The following is a 21,310-nucleotide window of genomic DNA, read 5'->3' as shown; positions in this document are numbered from 1 at the left end:
ACGCTCCCCCTGACCACCAGGGGGCAGCTCCTGCATTGAGCATCTTCCCCCTGGTGGTCAGTGTGCGTCATAGCGACTGGTCGTTTCTCTGTTTGGTCGATTTGCATATTAGGGATTTATTATATAGGATATAAAGGAACTTTAGGTGTGTGTATACCTGCCTTGGGTTGAACATCTGTAAACGCAGGAAAATGCAGTCTGTTTTGTAAAATTCGTATGGCAGGTAGCCGTCTTCCAGATTCCCATGGAAAGAACTTTGCGAAATCCTGTTACCAAGCGGTTCATTCTCCTTGTATCCGGCTTTGCTTATTAAGATTTTTTCCTGCTGAAATGCAATGTGAGTCAGAGATAAAGTAATTTGAATTTTTCATTCCGTTTATAAATCATAAATGAACAAGTGATAATAGGGCAGTTGCCTTTCCCATGGGATGATGTGTGTGGGTGTCCATAAGGCGCACGTGTCCTGGCTCCCCCCTTCCCTCCTTACTGATGTTGGTCAGGGATAGCCCCGTCCCCCGGCCTTGGTGCCGAACCCTCCCTCCTCCTGGCCCACCTCCCCCGTCTCCCCCACCGTGAGCCCCCAGGCCCAGGGCCTCCCTCTCGCCATCCTGCAGGCCCTGGCCCATCGCTCTGCCTGGGGGGCCTGGCAGGGTCTTTGCCCAGTTCCCCTGCCTGTTCCTAAGGCTCAGGCAGCTCGAGGTCGTCTCTGGGAACTCGTCCCTCGGCCTGGGGCGGGGGTAGGAGGTCTTCTCTGGGCTCCCGCAGCCCCACCAGCACCCCGGTTCTGTCCTCCGGATGCAGTCCATCCCTGTCCTGCTCTCCTGCTCGTCAGGGACGCCGGGGGAAGGCGGTTTCGCTCTTTGGTCCCAGGTGTAATCAAATTCTTACCATTGAGCTACTTCCATAAACTATTTTCCTTATTAACTAATTTGCTTCTGACTTAATTCTCCTGGAATACATTTTCTGTGTATGTGAAGACTGGGTGCCTGTGTCATTTAATTTGAAAAGGTGTTTCTTGTGACTTTAATAGCTCAGGCGCTTTAATATGAGGAAATTCCTTCCAAAGTCTTTTCGTCGGAACGCCCAGCCCTCCTCCTCTCCTCTGTGCGGCCCATGGAATTCGAGGCTGGCGGAGGCTTAGTTCCTCTCCAGCGATTTCCATTCAGGTTTAACCTTCACAAAGCATTTTAGCTTGAGAGATACTTAATTAGACCTTTAACTGAGCAGTAATTGATTTATCATTTTGGTCTCCCTTTACGACACGAAGGTCCCGAAGTCCTCTGCCTTATTTTACAGCCTTTTCATCTTCTCAGGCTGCAGGAGGCCCTCCTTCCTCTCCCGCTTCCTAATCAAATCTGGCTGTAGCCCCAGAAAGAACGGCCTAACGGGCCAAGCTCCTGTGCATAGGTATGTGTGGGTATAAGAGAATGTGTGAGTGTGCATATGGGTGTGTGTGAGTGTGTATATGGGTGTGTGTGTATATGGGTGAGTGTGTGTGATTGTGTATATGGGTGAGTGTGTGTGTGATTGTGTATATGGGTGTGTGTGATTGTGTATATGGGTGTGTGTGTATGTGATTGTGTATATGGGTGAGTGTGTGTGTGATTGTGTATATGGGTGTGTGTGTGTGTGTGTGTGTGATTGTGTATAGGAGTGTGTGTGTGTGTGATTGTGTATATGGGTGAGTGTGTGTGTGATTGTGTATATGGGTGAGTGTGTGTGTGATTGTGTATATGGGTGTGTGTGTGTGATTGTGTATATGGGTGAGTGTGTGTGTGATTATGTATATGGGTGTGTGTGTGTGTGAGATTGTGAATATGGGTGTGTGTGTATATGATTGTGTATATGGGTGAGTGTGTGATTGTGTATATGGGTGTGTGTGATTGTGTATATGGGTGAGTGTGTGATTGTGTATATGGGTGTGTGTGTATGTGATTGTGTAGATGGGTGAGTGTGTGTGATTGTGTATATGGGTGTGTGTGAGTGTGTATATGGGTGTGTGTGAGTGTGTGATTGTGTATATGGGTGTGTGTGTGTGTGTGATTGTGTATAGGTGTGTATGTGTATATGGGTGAATGTGTGTGTGTACATATTTGTTTGTCCCGAGGGAGGCTGGGCAGCTGGGCTTGCTGGAGGAGGAATGTCTGTGGGTCTCCGGAGAGCCCTGTTTGGCTCCTGTCCATCTACCCCTCTAACCATCTGAGCTTCAGTTCAGGGTCGGACACGCGGCGGCAGGGAGCTGGGTGGCGGCATCACCACTTCCCTGCAGAGCTCAGGGGAGGCGTATCGCTGTGCTCTGATAGTAGCTGACACAGACAGACCCCTGGCCTCCCGTCCTCGCTCTGCCAGTTACCGGCAAATGGATTCATCTTAAGCCTCCGTGTCTTCCTCTGCAGAATGGGCATGGTGCTGATGCCTCCCTTGGGGGTTGATGGGAAATGCAGGGGGGGCGCCTAGTGTGGTGCCCAAGACGCGCCTAATAACGACGACGTGCTGTGGCTCACGCGCACGCCCCTGTTATTGTGCTGAAACCCACGGAGCAGGCTGAGGGCAGCCTCGCCGCGGCCCCAGGAAGGGTGTCCGCGCTGCACATAAACCTGCAAGGCTCCCGCTTCTGAGAATTCATCATCTCCTGCTGCTTCGGGCGGCTGGAAACCACTGCCAGGGAGGTGGACTGTCCGGCCCGCCCCTGCTCGTGTTCCAGGTTCTTCTAGATCCTCCAGTTGGTTTGAGCAGAGATCGAGCCGCAGGGGCACTGGCAGGCCGGCCGGCTGTGGCCTGAGGCGTCACGGAGCCCTTGGTGTGTGATCTGCTTTAAAATGAGGAAATCAGGGAACAGGGCCCTGATGGACAGAACATTGAGGCCACACATGATCCAACAGTGGCCTGGCCGGGAGAGGCCAGCTTCTTCAGAGAGAGCCCGTCGGAATGCTAACGGCCGTGTCCGCCACGTGAACAGCTGTCATTGATGGGCCGCCCCCTGAGTGCTGGGCCAGCATTTTGGTGGATTTCTCATATTAACTGACTCTATAACGTGGAGTCGGTTGTGTCTGTTTTTCATGGTAGAAACCGAGGCTCGGGGGGGTCGGAACCCAGGTCGGCCCCCCCGCAGCCATGTTCTCAGCACCCCGCATGCTGGCCACATGGGCCTGTCCAGGGCCCACCGCGGGGAGTGAGGAAACCCAGATCCAGGCTGCGGGTGCGGAACGAGCGTTTCCGTTCCCGGTCTGAAAATTACATGGGCTGCGCCATCTCTTCCGGCTTCTACGTGGCTAAGATGAGCTTATGGCGGGGAAAGGGCCTTGCGACTTGAGTGATGTACATTTTTGATGATGTGGGCTCTTGCTTTCATCGCGCTCACCTTGTCTTTGATTAAATAAAACCCTTGTGCGGTCCTCTCCGCCCCTGGCTGGCGTTGGGCCTGGGTCTGCGAGGACTGTCCTCTGGCTGTGGGCGTGGCCTCCACCCTGTGGACGTGGGACGGGGTGGAGATGCACCTTGCTCACCCCTTTCTTCCTGTTAGAAACTCGGGCCATAGAAACGAATTATTGTCCAAACGTTACAAAAACGAGTAAAGAGGGTAGTTCATTCAGGTGATAGGGGCCACAGATGCCTCCTGCAGGTGGGATGCCAGCCGGGCGGTGCCCACTCCCTGCGGCCAAGTCACGTCAGCTGGGACCGCGCCTCTCCACGCCACCGCAGCACGGTGCTCAGCCCTCTTTATAAATGTTTTCATTGATGTTAGAGAGGAAGGAAGAGGAAGAGCGAGAAATATCCATGAGAGAGAAACAAGGATGGGTTGCCTCCTGCACGCCCCCTAGTGGGGATCGAGTTAAAAAACCTGGCCTGGGCCCTGACCTGGAATCCCACCCTGGGAGTCTTGGTGCCTGGGACATCGTGCATCCCACTGAGCCACACCAGCCAGGGCTCACTCACCCTCTCCATCCCCACCTCCACGCTGGAGACGAATGCCTTAACAGCGAATGCTGTTTCAGAAGAAATGCAAGTTGTGAAATGACTTGAAACTTGCTCTGAAGCAGCTCTGACCCTGACATTTAAATCGCTAGGTCGCTGGGAACCTCGAGAAATATTAGGTCTCTAGTCCTCTGATTTGCGGTTTCAGATTATAATTATTTTCTCTCTTTTTGGATCAGAACAGTTTGGCTGCGATAATTACGAGGCCTTGAAATAACCGGACTAGCTGTGTCCTGCGTTCAGAGCATGAAAAGCCTCGCCGCCTCCGAGCACCCTCCCCAGAGGCTTCCTCGCTGGTGTCTGAGCCTGGGTCTCAGTGGGGATGGGGACCGGGGCTGGTGGTGCCCACGTTACACAAGCAGAGTGTGCAGAGGTCCTGCTACAGTGACTCCAAGTCACCGCATTACACATTGACTGTGCAGGGTGGGTTTCCAGTTGTGAGTACACGAAACAGTTTATTCTTCTTAAAAACAATGTTTTCATTGATTTTTAGAGAGAGAGGAAAGGAGAAGGAGAGAGAGAGAGAGAAACATCAGAACTGATTCCCACGCTGGGTGGTGCGTGTATGCCCTGCCCAGGGCCCGTGTGACTGCATCGTGCCCTCTGCTTTCCCGTAGAGCTGTCCGTCACGAAGAGGAAGAGGGGCAGGCCCAAGGGGTCCACCAAGAAGCCCAGCGCCGAGGAGGAGCTGGTGGGGAGCGTCGTGGGTCCGAGCGAGGCCCCTCCGCGGGCCCCGGAGGAGGGCAGCAGCCTGGCCCCCGGCTGCCTGGAGTGCCCCAAGTGCTCGCGCAAGTTCTCCAACCTGCGCCAGCTGAGGAAGCACATCTGCATCATCGTGCTGAGCCTGGGCGAGGCCGAGGGCGACGCAGGTAACTGCCCGGAGGGCGGGCGGGTGGGTGTGGCGGGGTCTCTAAGAGCTCTAACCGCTCCTGCTCCTGTCAGCTTTCCCGGTCCCGTCGTTACTTGGAAATAGCACGTATTTATACAACTCTCACCTCTGGGAAAGAGCTTATTTTTGTCATGATCATAGGCCTTGACCGAGCGAAATCTTTTTTTTTTTTTTTAATTTTATTGATTTTTTACAGAGAGGAAGGGAGAGGGATAGAGAGTTAGAAACATCGATGAGAGAGAAACATCGACCAGCTGCCTCCTGCACACCCCCTACTGGGGATGTGCCCGCAACCAAGGTACATGCCCTTGGCCGGAATCGAACCTGAGACCTTTCAGTCCGCAGGCCGACGCTCTATCTACTGAGCCAGACTGGTTAGGGCTTGAGTGAAATCTTTGATTGAACGTGTCCTGGGGTGGTGGGAGCCTGGGAACGAGTCATGGGGTGACTCGGTAGGTGATCTGGGGGTGCAGAGGGTGAAACGGTCTCTACCCTCGGTGAGGTGAGGGAGATGCATATCTGGCAGTAGATGCGGGCAAAGGGATGATCTTTACGCCTGCAATTTGGTCGATAAAATATTTCAAATCGTGGGCTCTGTAGAGTAAAGAAGAGCCGTCTGGTTCAAAGTCTGAGAAACCCTTTCAAAGGAGAACTTAGTGCTTTGAAAATAATTGTGGTCTCACAGGAAGCTGGGAAGCCCATAAAGAGGTCTCATGTACACTCCCCCCCGGCCCCCGTAGTGGCTACATCTCACATCACGAGACGCAAAATCAGGGCGTGGCCAGGGAGGTGATGCCCGCATAGCCCTGTCACCCTCACACGTGCAGCTTCGTGCAGCCGCCCCTGCAGGCAGGAGACAGCAGGGTCCCGTCACCCCAAAATCTCCCGGGGCTCCCGCTCATCGTCACCCCACCCCCATGCCCAGCAGCCATTGGTGTGCTCCAGTTCGGTAATTTTGACATTTGAAGATCAGCTGAATCCCACAGCACGTGACCTCCTAAGATTGGCTTAGAAAACCGCCTTTTCAGACCCAGTTTCAGAATTTTATAATTGAGGAAGTTGGGGTCCCCACGGATGATCGTCCAGAGCCGCACTCATTTGAGGTGGGGTCAGGCACCCTCCCACGTCTCCTCCTCCTGCCTTGCAGCCAGCCGTGCTCTACCCACTAGTGTCTTAAAACCAGGCCCCTTTCTGCTTCGTGGATGCAGGTTGCATTCATTGTAGTGCACCTCTCGTAAGAAGTAGGAATTCCGCTCTGGTGGCTCGATGTTTGTTTTCTGCGCTGTCATCAGTTAGGCGGTGTCTGTGGCCCTGGCAGGCACGGCGCTTCCTAATAAGATGGCCAGCTTCCTCTGGCAATGACCTGTCTACAAACCGGCCTCGAGTTCCATTGATTTGAGTGACTAAATAGACGAGAACAAATACCGACAGGAAACGTAGAAGATCTGGGTGTTTCTCCCTCTCTGGCCGCTGCCGACGCCTCTGACACATGCAGAGATGACCTTATGCCCAGCTGCCCGTGGCTGACGTCCACAGCGATTGCTCCTCGGTTGCCAAGCACAATATGCCGCACTTAGGGAAATTCTCGCGTCATTGTTTTCATTCGTGCTCGGTAGAGAGCAGCTTAGCGACATTTCACACAGTTGGCCTTGACTCTGTAGCTTGTTAAAGCAGTTAGAGGAAAACAAAATAAACGTCTCCCCTGCCCTGCGCCGTGGCGAGTTAAAATAACACCTTTGATATGCACTCAGCTTTTACTTGATTCTGCCTTTGAATAGTCAAAGGAACCAGGAAAGCAGGTTTCTTTTGATGCCATTCTGTGCAGCAGCTGGTGTTTTTGAACAGCATTTTGCAGCCACAGAAGCCAGGACGTGGGGCTTGCACAGGGACTCCTGAACCTTCCAAGCTTGTGGTGCCTGGGGTCACGCTGTGCAGAGCGGCAGGGGTGCCTCCTCTCGTTAAGTCCTTCTTAAAGGAGAAGGGCACTCAGGTGAAGATTTTACCTGAGAGGCACTTGCAGCCTTCATGATGATTCTTTTTTTAAAAAAAACATGTTTTTATTAATGTCAGAGAGGAAGGGAGAGGGAGAGAGATAGAAACATCTACACTAATAAAAGAGAAACATGCAAATTGGTGTCACTGCTACGCCCACCAGCCAATCAGGATGAGTATGCAAATTAACTCAACAAAGATGACAGTTAATTTGCATATGCAGGCGCGGAGCGAAGACTGAAGACAACTGAAGACTGAAAAGGCTTGCCTTCTCCATTGTGGCTGGAGTGAAGGCCTGGGTCCCGGGTGCCAGAGGAAAACTGGTGCCGGCAGCCAGAGGAAGGAAGGCCTATTGCACGAATCTCTTCGTGCAACGGGCCTATAGTCTCTATATAAAAGCCTAATATGCAAAGTGTCCCCTCTGGAGTTTGACCAATGGGAGTTCGATCGCTTGCTATGACGTGTGCTGACCACCAGGGGGCGATGTGGAACGAAGGAAGGGAGGCCCCGGCTGGCAGCTGGCAGCTGCTAGGGATCCTACCTGTGCACAAATTTCATGCACTGGGCCTCTAGTCAATAATGAAGAATCATTGACCAGCTGCTTCCTGCACGCTCCTCACTGGGGATGGAGCCCACAACCCAGGCATGTGCCCTGACCCGGAATCAAACTGTGACTTCCTGGTTCACAGGTTGATGCTCAATCACTGAACCGCGCTGGCTGGGTGAGGGGAGTCCTTCTTGTCCAACGTCTTGGAGCCCAGCCTGGGGCTGCATTGCCCAGTGACCACGTGGGGGGAGCTGCCCCGTGGGGCTGGGAGGCAGAGGGAGCAACCCCTTTGCATTTGGCTGTCTGAGGCTCAGTGGGCTGCCTGCTGCATCCTGCGTGGCGGGACCTGGTGGCAGGCGATGGAGCCTGAGACACAGCGGGCTTTTAAGGGATGGTTCTCCCCAAGACACGTGGCTGCTGTGGGTTATAACCCCCAGTTTGAAAAGCAACGCTCTCTCCCGTGACAACCGATTGCTGAAGGTGCTGGGTGATAGCCCTGGCCCGCAGCCTTAAAGCCGGGCAGGCGCGCCGCTGCGCCTGGTGCTCTGGGCGCCAGGAGCTGGCTCAGCAGATGTGAAGGAGGTCCCCGCAGCCGCAGGTCCTCGCCGCCTCCTCTCCCTCCTGCTCCTGGACTGGTGCTGAGTGTCTGCCCAGGAGGACAGAGAGGGGAGCACATGACAGATGTGAGAGGGCAGGGCGGGGCCCATGTCTGTGGGGAATCCGGGAGGGCTCCATGCCTGGCCTTGTGGGGGCGGGGAGGGGCAGGGAGGCATTTTCCCTCCTGTCAGTTCACCAGAAGCCTGCAGCGTGGGGCACGGCGCCTTTGGGGAATGCTGGGGTTCTCCGCAGTCAGGATGCAGGGAGACAGGGTCACGGGGAAGACAGAGGCCATGTGCCCGCCTGTGCTGGTTTCCCGGCCTCTCTCTGTGGGGACCACAAGCAGGGGCGCACCTGCCTTTCCTCAGAGCTAGGGAGAGGGAGCGGAGGATGTGAGCAGGCCGCGGGAGGGGCAGCTCCGCAGGTCAGATGGAAAGACTGTGGGCCTGGACACATCGGTGGGGAGCCCGGGCAGAGTCCGTATCACTGCGCTCTGGCCACTGTCCTGGGCCTCACAGTAACGAGGCCGATGGCACTCGGCTCCTGGGCGCCTGAGGTTTAATTAGTTCTCGGCAGTTAGGACAGGCACTTTAGAACATTTGTCACCGCAGTGTGGGTGAAAAACGAACGCGTGGGCATCTCCACCCGACCGCCCGCACAGTTAGCGCTTCCTCTGCCCGTGGCCGCGTGGGCCTGCCGTGTGCGTGTTCTGACGTCAAGGACTCTGGGGGGCTCACGAGGCATCCAGGGCCTGGGGGTGGCCTGGGCAGGGTGACTCGAATGCGATGAAGAACCAGAGACGAGGCCCGAGGTGACGCAGGGGCGGCTCGCTCAGGGGACCGGTCCGTGTGCCTCCCAGATGCATCCCCGTCGCCCCCATGGAAGGTCACCTGCGCCTCTCTCGCTCGCTGCTGTGACCACTTTATCCCTCTTGGTGTTGGCTCGCTAGGTAATGAATCTGACCTTGAACTGGAAAAGAAGTTTAAGGAAGAAGATCGAGAAAAGGCCCCGAGGCGACCTCGGACGCAGAGGACGGAGAAGGTCCAGAAGGTCTCTTTGGGAAAGGAGGCCGCGCAGGGGCCCGGAGCAAAGAAGCCCATCGTCAGCATGGTGTTAACCGCACACGAAGCTATCCCAGGTGACCTACCCCAGGTGACCCGTCCCAGGTGAGCTACCCTAGGTGACCCGACCCAGCCGACCCGACCCAGGCCAGTTGACCTATCTGAGTGCCCTAGGCCAGGTGATCCATCCGAGGTGATTAGCCGATGTGACCTGTCCCAGGTGACCCATCCCAGGTAACTCGTCTCAGGTGACCCACACCAGGTGACCCTTCCCAGGAGACCCATCCCAGTTGACCTACCCCAGGTGACCCGTCCAGGTGACCTGTCCCAGGCGACCTACCCCTGGTTACCATGACAGTTGAGGAGTGACAACACAAGAATCTCTGGGCGAGGCTGTGCCAGGGCTGCCTGGGATCCTGGGCAGCTCTCTCACTGTCGGGCTCGCCGTTTAATCACTCATGAATCAGGGCCACAGCAGTGTCACTGCCAGGGCTGCTGTGGGGCAGGGGGAGAGGGAAGGTGCCAGGGCTACTGCTGTGGCCACTGGCTGCAGCCACCTCTTCCTCCCTTTCCCTCCCCTCCTGTTCCTTCCCTCCTCTCCCCTCCCTCCCTTCCCTTCCCCATCAGGAGCAGTGCCAACCCGCAAGCTTCTCTTTGCTCCGACCCCCTCTCCTGGACGCCCTCCCCTCACCCCTGAGTGTGCGGTTCCCTCCGCCCTCGTCCCCTTGTGCGGTTTAGCGGGCTCATCAAGTGCTTACAATGCTGGGCATTTCCGTCTGCCTCTCCTTTCACAGAAAGTAGCAAGTGGACATATTTTACTACTTTTTTAAAAAAAAGGTTTCTTCCAGGAAGGGTTAGACTAAAAGCAGTTTGTGATCGTAGATTCCAAAGTAAAATAATGGTGTATTTTTTCCAATCCATTTGGAGTGATTGGTGTCAAACAAAAATCAAGTTTAAGATTTTAAAAACAGCTGCAGCCTTTTAAGCATCTATTTTCAGTGCTAACAGTGACTCATTATTTAACCTGAAAATGCTGAATAAATGCCTCTTAATACCTCAGTGCCGGTACAGGGACAAGTAGAGAATGATCCTGATAAAAGTTGGCGACTGGAACTTTCTGGAAAGCCACTTTACCTGCCCCCCCACCCCCCCCAAAGCAGTGTGGGTCTGGGGGAAGTGGCTACAATACCGTCTGAGAAGCTGACTAGTGCTCTGAGATCCTGTCAGTGGGAGTGAAGGGGTGATTCATTGCCTTCGCCATCACAGAAACGGGGTAGGCTGGAGCCTCTCCTTTACTGCACTCGATACATGTATGTGCGTGTATGCACACGCATGTACACGCGTACGAAGTGTCTGCTGCTGTGAAAGGCCTTGGGCCATTTCCCATGTAGAATGCAGGGCAGCGACCTTTGCGTGATTCCTGGGCGAAGCAGAGGCCCCGGGTGGTGGGGAAGGCCCTATGGGGATGGACCCAGGCCGCCTGCCTGCCTGTTCACCGCTGACCAGCTGATCCCACTGCTTACACGGTCCCGATGCCAGTTGACTTTTATGCAGTCCCACACGTGATTCATGTAATGCCCTGCGGGTAAACATAGGCATGTATCTATCGATATGTTTGTGTTTTTAGTTAATAGATCAAGTGAAAATGGACCTCAGGACACTTCCCCCCAAACACATGCACACGTTACATGTATGAACTGAAGGGAAACTGATGCCATGCAGGGTACCGGGCAGTAAGGAACCCTACTCCCCAGGCTCTGCTCCTGCGCCCGGCTGGGGCGGGGCCGCTCGAGGCTCCTCTCTAACACGCGGTGCCTTGTGCCTCCACCTCAGGTGCCACCAAGATTATTCCAGTGGAGGCGGGGCCCCCAGAAACAGGAGCCACAAGCCCCGAGGCCACCTCCGCGGACCTGGCGCCTCGGAGAGGGTACCAGGAGTACGCCATCCAGCAGACGCCGTACGAGCAGCCCATGAAGTCCAGCAGGTACCGTGCCGGTTCTGTGTGACTCAGCGAGGCTGGCGCCAGTGTCCCCACAGAGGGCGCGAGCACAGCAGGCTAGGTTAGCAGGGCCCTGCTTTGTACGGGACATGGCTTCTTTCTTTATTTTTTTTTAATGGTTATTGATATTTAGAGAGAGAGGAAAGTCTGAGAGTGAGAGAAACATCTATGTGAGAGTAGAACAAGCATGTCAAACTCGTGGCCGGCAGGCTGCATTCCTTAGCCATGCGGCCCGCTGGCCATGAGTTTGACATGCTTGGAGTAGACCATCGAACAGCTGCCTCCTGCACGCCCCCTACCGGGGATCAAGCCCACCACCCGGGCACGTGCCCTAACCAGCAACCTCCTGGCATGGGATGACACCTAACCAACTGAGCCACACCGGCCAGGGCAAAGACATTGGTTTCTTTTTAAAAAAATATATTTTTATTGATATCAGAGAGGAAGAGAGAGGGAGAAACATCAATGATGAGAGAGAATCATTGATTGGCTGCCTCCTGCACGTCCCCACCGGGGATCAAGCCTGCAACCCAGGCTTGTGCCCTTGACCGGAATCGAACCTGGGACCCTTCAGTTTGCAGGCCGACGCTCCATCCACGGAGCCAAACTGGCAGGGCAGGGACATTGGCTTCTTGGCTTAACTGAAGAATCAAGCCCTCTGTGGCCAGTGTGCAGCCCAGGGAGGGAGTGTGTGGTCTGCACAGGCCGCCGGCCCGTCGGCTGTGTGTGGACCTGCGGCGGCAGCACGCTGAGCCCCGCGGAGGCTTTTCTGGGGTCCCCTCTGTGTGTGGGAGAGGGAAGGGGGCGTCTTGCAGAGAGGACGAGCATTAGTGCCACTTGGACCTGGGCAGCTCTAGACTTTTCTACTCGAGGTCAGCGCAGCAGATGCCACACCTATGACGTGTCAGGGACTGAGGGTGTGAGGGACACGACACGGCGGCTGCCGATGCAGCTGTCGCTCTCCCGTGACCTGAGGCAGGGGGTCTCGCCTCCGAGTCCGCGACACCAGCCGTAAGTGTGTCCGGTGGAGTCTGGCTCTGCGCAGTGGGGGGACTGGGTGATGAAACACGTGGCGTGTCTGGCGCATGCGGTGCTCTTACTGCACCGGAACATGATGCCGTGGCCGCTGCGTTCAGCCCCAGCCTCAGTCCACCCTCTTGCAGATTGAACAACGGCGTTTATCGATGAAGTGGTGGCAATACTCCTTCCTTTGGCAAAACTGTAATGGAATAAATTGAAGATCATTCTGGTCTCAGCGCAGGGTGATTTGTAGACCTGAGCTAATTACCTTCATTGTATTTCAAGGTCTGTTGCAGGGGTTCAACTAAATGCTAGTTCAATTACAGGGAGATATATTCAGTATTTAACAGATCTAGGCTGTGTTTCTACTGTCACGCACGATTATAGCTACGAAAGGCTTTTGTATGACTATTTTGCTTTGTAAACTATAGATAGAAACTTTCAGGGTACAGCAGTATGTCCATTAGGTTCTATCAGTTAGGTTCTCATACAAGTAGGGTACAGATTTATTATATAGAAAATTTTGGAAGTCCAGAAAAGTATTTAAAAGAATCCTTTGTGCCCTAACCGGTTTGGCTCAGTGGATGGAGCGTCAGCCTGTGGACTCAAGGGTCCCAGGTTCGATTCCTGTCAGGGGCATGTACTTTGGATGCGGGCACATCCCCAGTGGGAGGTGTGCAGGAGGCGGCTGATCGATGTTTCTCTCTCATCGATGTTTCTAACTCTCTATCCCTCTCCCTTCCTCTCTGTAAAAAATCAATAAAATATATTTAAAAAAAAAGAATCATTTGTAATTTCACTACCCTAAGATAAGCACTGTTAATATTTTTAATGTATTTCCTTCCAGCCTTTTTTCAAGCCATATATTTTATTTATTATTATTTTTTAAATAAACATTTATTGGTGTCACTTACAGGCCATATATTTTATAAAATTGAGGTTATATTTTATGAGGAATTTTGTATCTTGCTTTTTAGTTTGTTATTTATTTTTTGCTTTTTAGAGAGAGAGGAAGGGAGAGGGAGAGAGAGAACCATGGATGTGAGAGTGGTTCTCACACTGTCTGCCTCGTGCACTCCCCCCACGGGGGATTGAGCCCACAACCCAGGCATATGCCCTGATCAGGAATCTATCCAGTGACCACTTAGCTCTTGCATTACAGAAGGAAACTCCGTGATGTGTTTACTTAGTTAACGCCATGAATCCAAGGTGCCTGCCTTGGGAGCTCTTTGCACCAAATTAAATGTCGCCTCCTGGACGCCTCTGTCATTTGAGAAAGGTCCAAACGCGTTCGCTTAAATTCGCCTCGGGTGCAGGCGGGCCAGCAGCGTTCACATTGGAGTATTTTCATTCCCCCCTGAGCTGTACCCTCCGGTGTCTGCGGACTGCAGTCCATTCATATGTTTAATTTAAGGACAAGGCAACCTGTGTGGACCACACTCAGCTGCTCGGGGTGCATGCAGTGAGCTGCGTTCCTCTTCCTCCTCCCGCCTCCTTGTTCTGGGCCTGGACGCAGACCTCTCTGCTCCACACCTTCCCACCCACCCTCACCCGCGTTAGCTGCATCTCTCTCTCTCCACCTGCTCCATCGCCATCAACACACACACTGAGGCCCAACCGAGTGCTGACCTGCCCCCCCCCACCCCCCCCCCCCCCCCCCCCGGGATACACCACCACAGGGAGCCCCCCTTCCATCCCTGTGCCCTCCCCGCTCCTCCGGTCCTGCCCGCTGATGAGTGCATGAGTGCGTGCATGCGTGCGTGTGTCACCCGTCCACGCTCAATCCCGCGTGGTTCCCCTTTGGGCCCTCGCTGTCTGGTTCAGCAGTCAGAGGTCCCTGGCCTGTGCCGAGTCCCCGGCGGTAACGGTGCCGTGTCTGTCCCCAGGCTCGGGCCCACGCAGCTCAAGATCTTCACCTGCGAGTACTGCAACAAGGTCTTCAAGTTCAAGCACTCGCTGCAGGCCCACCTGCGCATCCACACCAACGAGAAGCCCTACACCTGCGCGCACTGCAGCTACGCCAGCGCCATCAAGGCCAACCTCAACGTGCACCTGCGCAAGCACACGGGCGAGAAGTTCTCCTGCGACCTCTGCGCCTTCACCTGCCTGAGCAAGGGCCACCTCAAGGTGCACGTGGAGCGGGTGCACAAGAAGGTCAAGCAGCACTGCCGCTTCTGCAAGAAGAAGTACTCGGACGTCAAGAACCTCATCAAGCACGTGCGCGACGCCCACGACCCGCAGGACCCGCAGGTGCGCGAGGCCCTGGACGGGCTCCGCCTGCTGACCCGCGAGGGCAAGCGGCAGCTGCTCTACGACTGCCACGTCTGCGAGCGCAAGTTCAAGAACGAGCTGGACCGCGACCGCCACATGCTGGTGCACGGGGACCAGTGGCCCTTCGCCTGCGAGCTCTGCGGCCACGGGGCCACCAAGTACCAGGCGCTGGAGCTGCACGTGCGGAAGCACCCCTTCGTCTACGTGTGCGCCCTGTGCCTCAAGAAGTTCGTCAGCTCCATCCGCCTGCGCGCCCACATCCGGGAGGCGCACGGGGCCGCCCCCGAGGCCGAGGCCGCGGCCTTCACCAGTTCCATCAACCAGAGCTTCTGCCTGCTGGAGCCCGGCGGGGACATCCAGCCCGAGGCGCTGGGCGGCCGGCTGCCGCTCCCCGAGGATGGGCTTGCCCTCCCGGGGGCCAGTGCACCCAGGGAGGAGGCGGAACCCCAGCCCGGCCGGAGGGAGCCAGAGGCCCCGCTGCAGGAGCCTGCGCCGGCCGGAGGCACTGCCCTGCCCCCCTGCGAGCCGGCAGCCGCGGGGGTCTCCTCGGGCCTCCCCTCGCAAGGGGTGGTGTCGGATGAGTTGTTGTTGAAAAGCGGTACCTCCTCTGGCGAGGCTCACCCTGCTCCCGGGAGGACCCCGCACCCCCAGCCCGGAGGCTCCGCCCAGTCTCAGGGCGCAGAAGTCACCCCCTTGCTGCCCACGGCCGGAAGCCCTGCCGCCAACCAGGACTTCCAGGGCGCCGAGAGCCCCCCGACCCACGGGCCAGATCCCAACAGGTGTCTCGGGTCAGACCCAGCAGAGGCCGCGGACCTTCCTCTGGTCACCGGTGAGGAGGCCGCGGCCCTGCGCCCGCCCGACTTCTGCGGCCCCGGCCCCGAGCGCCGGGCGAACATGAACGCCTTCCTGCGGATCCTGGACGGCCTGGCCAAGAGGCGGATGGACCCCGGCCTGTGCGAGAGGATCCGGAAGGTGTACGGGGACCTGGAGTGTGAATACTGCGGTAAGAGAGGCGGCGGGGCGCTGGGGGCCTCCCGCCACCCCCCACCTCGCTCGGGTCACCTCGTGCTCGCTGTGAGCCCACGTCTCTCCCGAGAGCTGACCCTCCTTTCCAGAGCGATGGTGGCCCCGCGGTGAGGTCCTTGCGGAGGCGGCCAGGGTGAGGGACAGCGAAGTGTGGGCTCAGGCGGCACGCAGAGGCCCCGCCCGCCTCTGCCAGGGTGTTACCCAAGGAGAGCTTCCTGCTGGCCCGGGCCGTGGGTCCCGTAGGGCTTTACGCGTGGCGAGGTCCAGAGGAGCAGAGAGGGCACGGACGAGGCTGCAGCGCTTTGCAGGGAGCCCCCGATAGAACCTTCCAGACACAGAGCAGGCTTGGCCTCCGCCCGAGAGCTGGCAGGGCAGGAGCAGGAGGCCCAGCTCTGGACCGGGGACCCCAGAGTCCCTGGCGTCCAGAGACCCTTCGATATATGCGTGTGCATCACAGTGGTTGGCACCTAAAGGGTCCTCTCCTGGCTCTGACGTAGCACCTTTAATGTTTGCAGGCTCCCGCCTCTGAAAAGTAAATTCCAGACAGAAATGTGGCGGAAAGTGTGAAGGGGAACCCGGACCAGCAGGAGACGCCGATAAATATAGTTACTAAGCTGTAATAATGTGAAAAAGAATCAAGTTCAGTATAAAAGAAACTTCCTTGTTCTCACGTGAGCATGTTTTTTTAGGCAAACTTTTTTGGTACCAAGTGCACTTTGACATGCATGTCCGCACCCACACCCGGGAACATCTGTATTATTGCTCCCAGTGTCATTATTCCTCCATCACCAAAAACTGCCTTAAACGCCATGTCATTCAGAAACACAGTAACATCCTGCTGAAGTGTCCCACTGATGGCTGTGACTACTCGACTCCAGATAAATATAAGCTGCAGGCCCACCTTAAAGTGCACACAGAGCTGGTAAGTAGAAGCCGGGGGCAGCCCGTCTCCCCTGGGTGCTCATGGCTTGCTCACCTTCATGCCAATGGAGGTGTCCCCGCTTCGTGTCCATCCAGTGTGTCAGCGTCCACCCTGAACCGAGAGGCCTTCCCAGAGCCTTCCCAGGAGAGCCTCCAGTTGGATAAAAAAAAAAAAAAAAAAAGATTAGAGGGAATAAACTTGCTTTCTGTGCAAAATGTTCAGCGTCGGAGAGAGTCTGCAGAACAGAAGGAAAGCCAGCTCTCTCGGCGATGTGTTAGGAATACTAACAGGGTAACGTCGTCCCCGTAGCTGCCACCAGAGTTGTTAAAGGAGGCAATTAGATGACGCCTGCCAAGTGATAATGAGGCGATTGGTTCATAGTCAGAGCACAGCGAACCGTGACGACCACGGTTGTCTGACGGTTGTGTTATTTGTAGGAAATCAAGAGAGTATCAGTGAAGCAATTTTATTTTCATTTCATTTTATTTTTTAATATTTTCTTACTGATTTCAGAGAGGAAGGGAGAAGGAGAGATAGAAACATCAATGATGAGAGAGAATCATTGTTTGGCTGCCTTCTGCACGCCCCCTACTGGGGATTGAGCCATAACCCAGGCATGTGCCTGACCAGGAATCGAACCGTGACCTCCGGGTTCATGGGTCAATGCTCAATCGCTGAGCAAAACTGGCCGGGCCAGCAATTTTATTTTTAAAAAAGCGATGTGTTTATTCAAGGTGCGGTTCATATTCACGATGGTAAATTTGTTCATAATTTGGTGGGAGATTGTATAACAGTGCATGACTATTTATTTTTGCGACTCATCTAGTTGGGATGACAGTTGGGAGTGATTTGAGATGGGTGTTGGGGGCACGGCGGGCCCTGGTGGGGCTCGTTTCCATGGCATCCTTCCTATGCCTCAGGCGGCACAAAGCGAGGCTTCAGACACTGGATGTCATGCCACCGTTTCCTGGCACCAAACACTGTGGCATGTGACGTCAGGGTTGCCCAGGTTTTGTGGGTGGGCGAGAGCATGCCCTCCGGAGTTAGGAACCTGGATTCGAATCCTGTCTCCAGCACTGCACAGGCTGTGTGACCTTGGGTGTCACTTGTCCTTCCTGCGCGGCCCTCTGTATGAAATCTGTATTAGAAAGTACATATCTGTCTTAGGTACGCACATACACAGGTATATATACGCACACACACATATACACATGTATACGTACACACACGTGTTTTTTTAAATGACTTTTTTCACTTCCAGTTGACATTCGATATTATATTAGTTTCAAATATACAGCATAGTGGTTAGACATTTATATAATTTATGAAGTGATCCCTCGATAAGTCTAACACACACATATGCACATCCGTTAAACACAACTACCACAGCACACACATGTATGCACACGCGTGTTTGTGCGTGTATATAGATCCCTGGAGTCAATGGGAGGTGAGAATGGAAGGAACTCGCTCAGTGCTGGTTGGCTGGCTGGCTGTGTGTCAGCTGCTGCCCGTCGCCTGGTTCTGCCTGCTACTCGGTCCTGCTTCCTTCCACAATGGCTGACAGGTTGGTGTGGCTTCCAGGTTCTCCGGGGCCGGGAACCAGGTGTCAGGACGCATTATTGTGACTTTGCCAGAAATGCCTGTGAAGCCAGGAGGGAGGGCGTGGGGTGTTGCCGTTCATCCCAGGACCCAGACTGCCGCCCCACTCAGCCTCAGGACGAATCACAGGACCGGGCCTCAGTTGACCCATCCTCAGGGAGGGCGGAGTGTGGAAGGACAGGCAGCTGCCCGCACAGCCCGGCGCGGATCGCATCACAGGCAGGCGGCTGTCACCCTGTTCCTACTGTTCCATCGTTCATTTCGGAACGTGGTGCTCTGGGTTTTCAAACACGGACTTGGGCCTGATGAGAGGAGGCAGCTGGAGGAGAGATTCACAGTCCGGGCCTGTTTTTCCATGCCCAGTGCCTGTGTCAGAGGGACTCAGGGTCCCCCCAGCTATGTTCTGGCCCCTGGATGGGGGAATTGCCTCCCGGCCACATCCCAGGGGTCACAGGCAACGGGGTGTCAGGGACCTGCTCTCAGCCCTTCAGCCCCAACTCATGGGCTTTCGTTTTTCTTGATGACTGGCATTTAAGAAGCTTCTCTTGTCCACTTTCTGTGGTTATGAATCTCCGCCCGAGGGGCCCCTCTCGGTATGGGCACTCGGAGGTGGAGTGACTGTGCTGCCCCCCGTCCTCCGAGGTGCATGGGTGAGCTTCGCGATGGAAAGCGGGGTGCAGACAATGCCAGGGCGGGGCTGGGTGGGTGGGGAGGGGGTGCTCCCTGAGGGGGGCGAGTCCTCGCGTCAGCCTGGGGTTTGGTCCTCATTGTGACCCTCGGGGCTGAGGCCAGGGGTGTTGAAAGCCCGCCGGACCCTCCCCTGCGATTCCCATGCTGTGCAAAGTGAGGACATTGGAAAGGAGCCTCCCCCCAGTGGGCCTGGACCCGGTCTGTTCCCGCTGTGGCAGGGCTCAGGGTGCTGGGTTTCGTTCCCGGGGACTCAGCCGTTTCTCAGCCCAGGGTCCACCGAGGGGTTGGAAGGTGTGCACCCACTTAACACGGTTGCTTCCTGGCACCTCTCCCTCCGTTAGCAACTAGACCAGTGGTTCTCAACCTTCTGGCCCTTTAAATACAGTTCCTCACGTTGTGACCCAACCATAAAATTATTTTCGTTGCTACTTCGTAACTGTAATGTGGCTACTGTGATGAATCGTCATGTAAATATCTGATATGCAGGATGGTCTTAGGCGACCCCTGTGAAAGGGTCGTTCGACCGCCAAAGGGGTCGAGACCCACAGGTTGAGAACCGCTGTACTAGACGGTGTGACGTACAGTCAGGGCTGTACTGGAATCAGGAGACGTGGGGCCTGGGCAGGGTCTTGGTCGGGGACATGTCGGGACCCCTGTGCCAACATGGGGAAGGGAGTCTTGAGAGAAGACGCTCTTTGTACAGCGAGAGGGGCTTGGGGTTCTGGCAGGCTGGAGGCAGACCCCGCGTCCACGCCTGGGATCTAGGGTGACCGCTTAGCTTCCTGAAGCCTCACTTTTCTCATCTGTGAAATGGACATGACGTCCCTGTCCTATTCTCGGGGTGGAGAGGGCTAAGTTAGGAAACGTGTAGAATAACGAGGTCGGCGTGTGTTCGGGCCTGAGCCACGGTCCATTCCCGATCCCTATGGGGCCGCTCACTGCGCTTGGTGGACCTCGGCTACTCCACCTTAAAGGAAAGGGGATCGAACAAAACAAATTATCCGCATTACCCGCCCACACCCAGGTAAGTGCTATTTTTGAGACCTGTGTTTCCGTACGTTTATGTGTCAGCATGTGTACATGCATGTGCGGGGTGGCGAAGTGACATGTTTGTCAGTCACTGACCTGTCAGGGCACCGTTTATTCGGCTATAAAGGTGAACTAATTTAAAAAGTCAACCAACGATCGGTGCCAACGAAGCAGAGGAGGGAGAGGGAGCTGCCGCCAGTCCCTCTGGGAGTCGTGGTCCGTCCGCGGTGGTTTCCTCCTCCAAGTGGAGGGAACTGTTCCCGACCTTGAATGATGGGACACGGCTGTTTCTTTCCGGGCGACGGGAGGGCGGACCTTTCTTACCTGGTCACAGGCCAGTTCGTTTCTCTGTCGCCTGCGGGCGCGTGTCCCCAGAACCGGGGCCCTCGGGCCACCAGAGTGTCGTCCCCTGCACAGAGCAGCTTCCTGGCAGCTGCCCGGGGCCCGAACCACAGGGGCGCGGCCTGGCAGAGCAGAGCCACTGCGGGTGAAGGGAGATCCTTGAGCTGAAACCCGAAGGGAGCCTGATCCTGGCTCCTTCCTCACTGTTCACAGTGGGAGCGTCAGCTGTCCTGCCTCCTCCGTCCTGCGTGTCCCTCGGTGATGACTGGGCTCCGGGTGTTGTTGCTCCTTGCGGGGGGCTCAGTGGCTCATGCCTTTGTCCTCGGGGCGAAGGAACGAAGGGCTGAGTGCACAGAGGGCGGCGGTACCGTAGCCGCGGCCTTTGATCCCTGAGACAGTGTTCGAGTGCAGTCTCCCACCTTATGTTTCTAAGTTAATTTCAAATGTTTCATAGGTGTACTCAGGCCAGTTAACACATCTGGTGGCGCAGGGGTGTAGACCGAGGCGAGGTTTGCCCAGAGTGAGCCTGGGGGCTGCACCGCGGGCTGTGGCCGTGGCCGTGGCCGTGGCCTCCAGCTGCCGCCTCCCTCCTTTCAGAGTCTTGTGTTGCTCTGAAGGTCACTTCCCTGGGAACACGCAGCTCCCAGGGCCGGGCTGTGTCACCGCCATCACGGTGTGCAGCTCGCATCCGCTGCCTCTGCCAGGAAGGCTTTAACCACCGCGCTTTTTAAGTCTGCTTTGTCGGTCCGGGTTTTCATCTCCGGTACGGAGCGGAGGTTTTGAAAAAGAAATAAATGAGTTCTAAGAGTGCACCCTTTCCCACCGCCCATGTCCTTCCACCAGCCTTCAAAGGCATCGGAAAATGAGGGGCCCTGATAAGCTCGGAGATAAATTGCTTTCAGACGATCAGAGATTAAAAGGAAAAAAATCAAAAACCAAGGACTCAGGGGAGATCACCGCAAACTCCTTCAAAGCTTCCGAGAGCCTCCGTCAGCTCTGAGGACGTGGGCGTGACGGGTCTCCTCCGGGTGGGTGCCGGGCCCACGCATCCTCCAGATGTCACGGTGACATTGTGTGAGCGCCTGTGTGCCATGCGGGAGGCCGAGGTGACCTGGGAGGGTGGGGGCAGAGGAGGACAGTGACGGGAGCACACAGAAGCCTGGAGCCGTGATGCAGTCTGGGCAGAAGTCCTGGGCGCTGGCTGGGCCTCGCGCTGGCTGCCCGCACCCCGGACACCTGGGCCTGGCGGGCAGGCTTGGGCCCCAGAGGTGTGAAATGCATCCACACCAGTTGGTTGTTCGGAGGGACTTGGTTATTTGTTTTATGTTTTATTTTTATTTTTGTTAAT

At 55.7% G+C, this 21,310-nt stretch overlaps 1 protein-coding gene across 1 annotated transcript in view; it reads left to right on the top strand.

Moving 5' to 3' along the window:
• ZFAT (zinc finger and AT-hook domain containing) overlaps window positions 1-21,310 on the top strand; it is a 56,889-nt gene that overhangs the window by 15,766 nt on the left and 19,813 nt on the right. Inside the window, exons 3-7 of the mRNA XM_006100273.3 lie at window positions 4,593-4,844; window positions 8,950-9,138; window positions 10,895-11,045; window positions 13,967-15,354; window positions 16,067-16,299. Of these exons, the coding sequence (XP_006100335.1) occupies window positions 4,593-4,844; window positions 8,950-9,138; window positions 10,895-11,045; window positions 13,967-15,354; window positions 16,067-16,299 (2,213 nt within the window). The remainder of the gene's footprint in view (window positions 1-4,592; window positions 4,845-8,949; window positions 9,139-10,894; window positions 11,046-13,966; window positions 15,355-16,066; window positions 16,300-21,310) is intronic.

This window comes from Myotis lucifugus, unplaced genomic scaffold (assembly GCF_000147115.1).
Source record: "Myotis lucifugus unplaced genomic scaffold, Myoluc2.0 scaffold_307, whole genome shotgun sequence".
Classification (NCBI taxonomy): domain Eukaryota; kingdom Metazoa; phylum Chordata; class Mammalia; order Chiroptera; family Vespertilionidae; genus Myotis; species Myotis lucifugus.
The sequence above is the reverse complement of the archived record's forward strand: the minus strand, read 5'-3'. Positions and strand labels throughout refer to the sequence as shown.